At 65.3% G+C, this 6,088-nt stretch overlaps 1 protein-coding gene across 1 annotated transcript; it reads left to right on the forward strand.

Annotated features, from left to right (window-relative positions):
* Positions 1 to 1,345: 1,345 nt before the first annotated feature.
* ZNF579 (zinc finger protein 579) lies at positions 1,346 to 4,594 on the forward strand. The gene is made up of 2 exons (XM_077133544.1): positions 1,346 to 1,423; positions 2,789 to 4,594. The coding sequence occupies exon 2, from the start codon at positions 2,791 to 2,793 to the stop codon at positions 4,468 to 4,470; it is 1,680 nt and encodes a 559-aa protein (XP_076989659.1). The 5' UTR covers positions 1,346 to 1,423; positions 2,789 to 2,790; the 3' UTR covers positions 4,471 to 4,594.
* Positions 4,595 to 6,088: the final 1,494 nt, after the last annotated feature.

Raw genomic sequence — 6,088 nt, forward strand, 5'->3', positions numbered from 1 at the left:
TGATGCTACAATGATTAACTTGGTACAAGACTTCGTTCTGCACCTTTCTGAGTAGACCTAGCCCGAGGACAAGTTCCTGGAATGGCTGGTTCACGGAGATTGTTCCAAATTTTCCTCCCCCAGCCATGTGTGAAAGGGCTGCGTCCCCCATGTTTCCTCCAACCGTGCTTTGCATGTTTTAACTTTTTACAAATGGTGTCAGGCTGCCGTTACACAACTGAAACACACCTTTTCTGCTCAACACTAGGATATTGATTTTTTTTTAATTAGAGAAGTTCTGATTATCTAGCAAAGAAAATACAGAGTTCACATATGCCCTCCAAAGAACATACATGCAGTTTTCCCTTTGTGAAAACTTTGCATCATTATGAACACTTTGCATTAGTGAGGCACCTTTGCTACAACGAATGAACCAACATTATTGTAATTATACCATTAACTACAGTCCATAGTTTATACTAGGGATCATGGGATTGCACAATTCTTGACATCAGGTTTTTGAGATGTCGCATGTCGATACCTTCCTCTCCAGTTACCATCTGCTTCCCCATCTCATTCCTAACCCCTGGCTTTGATCCCACAAAGTCTTTGGGAAGCATCCCATCCCTCTGCGCCTTTTCTGTTCTCTGTTTCCTCCTGTACAGCTCAGCCCCCGGGGAGCCTGGTTGGGTATGTGTCTCTCTGTCTTCCCCATCAGACACTGGGTCCCGCCCCCATCAGCCCGAGGTCCCTGCCGACAGGGTCCCACAGCATTTTTGCATGTGTGGCTCCAGCACCAAGGACAGAGCTAGCCCACAGTAGGCCTAAAGTAGGTGCTCAGTAAACAAGGGAGCCTTAGGGTCCAGTGAAATTACACAGGGTTTATTACAGATGGGGAAACGGAGGCTCAGAGAAGGGACAGCCACTAGCTCAGGCTGACAAGTGAAGTCTGGCGCCAGGTTCCAGTGCAGAGACCCGGCACTCTCCCCGGGACGCCTGTCACTGCCTCATTCATCTCCCTGCTCGCCCAACACAGGGCCTGGCACAGACGGGGCCTGATAAATGTCTATTTGTTGAAGGAATGAATGAACATGTGTGTCTACTGGGGAGGGGACGGGGGCTGGTCCCTGCCTCCCAGGCCCCCAGCCCCCTCTTCCCTCCGGGAGGCCAGCGAGGGGGCCCCAGCCCCCTCCCCTCGCAGGACCCAGGCGTCCAAGCCGCCCCGCGCCCCTCCGCCCCCGGGTCCCCTCGCCCTCCCGCTTCCGCCTTCCCAGCCAGCCTTTCCTCTCCCGGGCTTGGGCGAGAGGCCGGGTTTCCGGGGGGAAGGCTTAGGCGGGGACACCGAGCCCAGCCTCCTCCCCCCGAGGCTCGGGGCCCCCTCCCTCCCCGCCACCTCCGTCCGCGCTTGGCCGGCCGCGGGGAAGAAAGGCGCCCGGAGGCAGAGGTAAGCGCCGGCTGCGACCCCGTGTCTCCGCCCGCCGCCCCGATTCGGCGGGTCTCGCGGGGGCCGCAGGTCCGGCCCAGGCCGAGGTCGGCCCCCTCGAGGATCCGGGGCTTGCGCCCCCCGCCGCCCTCCTCCGCGGCCCAGGGAGCCGGGCCTGGGCCTCCTCCTCGCTGGGGGTTCCAGCGGCTGGTCCCCAGGCCCCCCTGCTCCACGGCCGAGGGTTCCGCCGCTTCCTTCCCCGGGACCCGGGGCCCAGCCGGGGGTTCCAAGCCCGCTCTGATCCAGGAGCCGGAGCCCCAGCGCCTCCCTCGGACAAGGAGGCCAGGCCCCGGCCCCTCCTCCCTCGGCCCCTCCTCCCTCGCATCCAGGGTACCCCCAGCCCACCCTCCCTCAGACCCGGGGGTCCAGGCCCCCAGCCCCTCCTCCCTCGGACCCTCCTCCCTCGCATCCGGGGGACCCCCAGCCCATCCTTCCTCAGACCCAGGGATCCAGGCCCCCAGCCCCTCCTCCCTAAGACTCAGGGGTCCAGGCCCCCAGCTCCTCCTCCCTCAGACCCCGGGACCCCCAGCCCCTCCTCCCTCAGACCCGGGGGGTCCCCCAGCCCCTCCTCCCTCAGGTCCGAGGACCCCCAGACCCTCCTCCTTCAGACCCCGGGGTCCCCCAGCCCCTCCTCCCTCAGATCCGAGGACCCCCCCAGCCCCTCCTCCCTAAGACCCAGGGGTCCCCCGATCTCTCCTCCCAGATCTGGGGCTCCAGGCCCCTAGCCCCTTCTCCTGCACACCCCGGGGTCCCCCAGCCCCTCCTCCCTTAGACCCAGGAATGGGGCCCACCTACTCCTTGGACTGCCCCAGGCCCTGGCGTCAGGGCACCCTCTGTCTATTTCCAGGGCCTCCCGACTTAATGTCCCCCCTCACTCAGGCCCAGGCCTGGTTCCCAGCCCCTCCCAGAACCTTCACCCTCGGACGGGGAGGCAGCCCTGGAGAAAAGCTGTTCGCTGACTTGTCTCCCTGTGCGTCTCCTCTCTGTCTGTATGTCTGTCCTGTTCTCACTCTCACCCCTCCTCTCCTCATGGGTGCTTGCACCATCTCTGCCTCTGGGTCTCTAAATCTCTTTGTTTGCTCATCTCTGCTTCTCTCACTCATTCACTCTCTGGGTTTCTCATATGTCTCTCTCTGTTCTCTGTCTCTCATCTCCGTGGTCTCTGTCGCTCTGTCACTGTTCTGTGTCCCTCTGGTCTTGTCCTGCCTCCCCACTTGCTTTTGTGGAATATCTGCTCCTCCCCCTCTCTTTCTGCTTCTTCCCGCCTCATCCCATACATCGCCCCTGTCTCTGCCATCTCTCCACCTGTCCCCTCTCTCCCCACAGGCATGGACCCGCAGCCCCCTCCACCGGCCCAGGGCAGCCCTCCTCACCGTGGCAGGGGCCGGGGTCGCGGCCGTGGCCGGGGTCGCGGCCGAGGCCGAGGCCGGGGAGGAGCCGGCGCCCCTCGCGCGCCCCTGCCCTGCCCCACCTGCGGCCGCCTCTTCCGCTTCCCCTACTACCTCTCCAGACACCGGCTGAGCCACTCGGGCCTCCGCCCGCACGCCTGCCCCCTGTGCCCCAAGGCCTTCCGCAGGCCCGCCCACCTCTCCCGCCACCTGCGTGGCCACGGGCCCCAGCCCCCGCTGCGCTGCGCGGCCTGTCCCCGCACCTTCCCCGAACCCGCGCAGCTCCGGCGCCACCTGGCCCAGGAGCACGCGGGCGGGGAGGTCGAGCTGGCCATCGAGAGGGCGGCCAAGGAGGCGGCCGACACCAGCTGGGGCCCGGCGGACGAGGGCGCTGAGCAGCCCACGACGGCCGCGGGGGCCACGGAGGAAGCTGCGCGGCCCGAGACGTGGCCGGCGGGGGAGCCCTCGGCCCCCGTGGCGGCCCCGACAGCCGGCGAGCCCCGGGAGTCGGAGGAGGAGGAGGAGGCCGAGGCGGGGGCAGCGGAGCTGAGGGCCGAGCTGGCGTTGGCGGCGGGGCGGCAGGAGGAGAAGCAGGTGCTGCTCCAGGCCGACTGGACGCTGCTGTGCCTCCGCTGCCGCGAGGCCTTCGCCACCAAGGGCGAGCTCAAGGCCCACCCGTGTCTGCGGCCCGAGGGCGAGCAGGAGGGCGAAGGGGGCCCCCCGCCGCGCCCCAAGCGCCACCAGTGCTCCATCTGCCTCAAGGCCTTCGCCAGGCCCTGGTCGCTGTCCCGCCACCGGCTGGTCCACTCCACCGACCGGCCCTTCGTCTGCCCGGACTGCGGCCTGGCCTTCCGCCTGGCCTCCTACCTCCGCCAGCACCGCCGCGTCCACGGCGCGCTCAGCCTCCTGGCCCCGCTGCCCGGGCCGGGCAAGAAGGACGACAAGGCCGCGGGCGGACGGAACTCAGGGAAGGGGCCCGAGGGCAGCGACGGGGCGGAGCGGGGCGGCGCCGCGGAGGGCGGAGAAGGCGGGCAGAACGGAGGGGACGCCGCCCCGGCCCGGCCTCCCGCCGGCGAACCCCGCTTCTGGTGCCCCGAGTGCGGCAAGGGCTTCCGGCGCCGCGCGCACCTGCGCCAGCACGGGGTGACCCACTCAGGCGCGCGCCCCTTCCAGTGTGTGCGCTGCCAGCGCGAGTTCAAGCGCCTGGCCGACCTGGCCCGCCACGCGCAGGTGCACGCCGGGGGGCCCGCCCCGCACCCGTGCCCCCGCTGCCCGCGCCGCTTCTCGCGCGCCTACAGCCTCCTGCGGCACCAGCGCTGCCACCGCGCCGAGCTGGAGAGGGCCGCCGCCCTGCAGGCGCTCCAGGCCCAGGCCCCGCCGTCGCCCCCGCCGCCGCCGCCGCCGCCACCGCCCGCCGAGCCCCAGGAGGAGGAAGGGCTGCCGCTGCACATCAAGGAGGAGCCCCCCTCCCCCGGCAGCCCGCCCCGCTCCCCGCCCGCGCCCCCCGTCTTTCTCAGCGCCTCCTGCTTCGACAGCCAAGACCACTCGGCCTTCGAGATGGAGGAAGAAGAGGCAGATAGCAAGGCTCACCTGCGCGGGTCCGGAGGCCTGGCCTCCTGACCCTCACCCGGCCCGCTGCCCCGCCACCCGAGCTCCCCGGTTTGCAGTGCCGAGGAGGGCAGCTGAAGGAGAGGCACCTCCTCTGTCCACCCGCCCTTCCCCTCCCGGCCCCCCACCCCCGACACTAAGGAGGAGGGAGGGGGGCCCTGGGCCTCCCTCCCTCCCTCCCCGTCGCCTGTCCCCAGGCTCCCCGTGCTGTTTAGGAGACTCTCACCCGGACACACGTCTTAAGGCAGGAGGACTTGGAGGAGCCGGAGGACAATCGCCCCGAGGGATGGAGGCCGGTGGCCCTGCCTGCCCGTCCCCCGCCGGGCACTTACACACTGGACACCACCACCTCTTTGGAACTGCCAGACCTGGGGGTCCCCAGTGAGCAAAGGTCCGTCCCTGTCCCTTTGTCTATCTGTGAATAAATGTGAGTTCGTGAAACCGATGAGAGCGAGCGAGGCTGTCTGTGGAGGCGGGGGTCGGGGTGGCTGTGGGGAGCCGGGGTTTGCCCAGCGAGCTTGGAGCTGGGGCTCAGGGCAGAAAGGGTGCAGATACCTGGGGCGCCTGGGCCCCCCAACCGTCGAGGGAGCCCAGGATGTCCTCAGCCGGCCCCACGGTGCCCGGAAGTCACTGTGTGCATTCCTTCCACAAACTGATCATGCGGGGACTGGTCCTCCCAGCCGAGGCAGTGCGGGGCCGCGGGGATTCCGTGGAGAAGGAGAAACACCTCCCTTACAAGGGCTGGAATGTCCGAGTCCTTACATTAAATATAGTCATTGAAATTAAACATTCAGTTCCTCTGTCACACTCTTTCGAGGGCTGAATAGTTTCGAGTAGCCAGCAGCTACCAGATTGGAAGGCGCAGATTTAGAACATTTTATCATCACCCAAAATTTTATTGGACTTTGCTGCAAGTTCTATTGGACTTCACTGCTCTGGACGTTAAACCGATATATAGTATAACATCAGGAATTGATTAGGGCTACCGGGAACTCCGAGCCGCGTTATGGCGTCGGTATATGCCCGGGAGGGTGGGGCCTACCCAATGAGGTGACATTTGACCCCAAAGGAAAAGGAAGGAACCAGGCGGACACCTGGGAGGAGAGAGCATGGGGCAGAGGGATCTGGGGGCGGAGGCTGGGAGATGGGAGGAGATGGAATGTTTGAGGCCCCTGAAGGGATTGGGAAGGACCATTTTCTACAAGCCTCATAAGTGCTTTTGTTGTTGCTTTTAATGCATTTGCGTACACTCTAGGAATGGGGAAGGGGAGCAACGTCTCCATCTTCCTTAAAGCCCCTCTCCTCCCCCCAGCCCTCTGACAGCTCCCCCTTGCCCTGTGCAATCATAACAACCTACCCCACTTGGGCACTTCACACCTGCAGGTCAAGGCCGCGGAGGGATGACGTCAGGTCCAGGGGTCACCTGGGGCTCTGGAAAGAAAGTTGTTTCCAGGGTATGAGGGCGCCTCCAGCCAGCGGATGGCAGGAAGCTGGGAAGATGATGGGTTTTCCCAGGATCCCCTCCATCGGTGCATTTAACACTTATCATGTGCCTAGAACAGCACCTGACATTGGGCCCCTGTTAGCGCATTTGATTACCTCTGCGTTTGAGCACCCGCTGCTCTGCCTG

The sequence above is a fragment of the Tamandua tetradactyla genome, chromosome 16 (genome assembly GCF_023851605.1).
Source record: "Tamandua tetradactyla isolate mTamTet1 chromosome 16, mTamTet1.pri, whole genome shotgun sequence".
Taxonomy (NCBI): domain Eukaryota; kingdom Metazoa; phylum Chordata; class Mammalia; order Pilosa; family Myrmecophagidae; genus Tamandua; species Tamandua tetradactyla.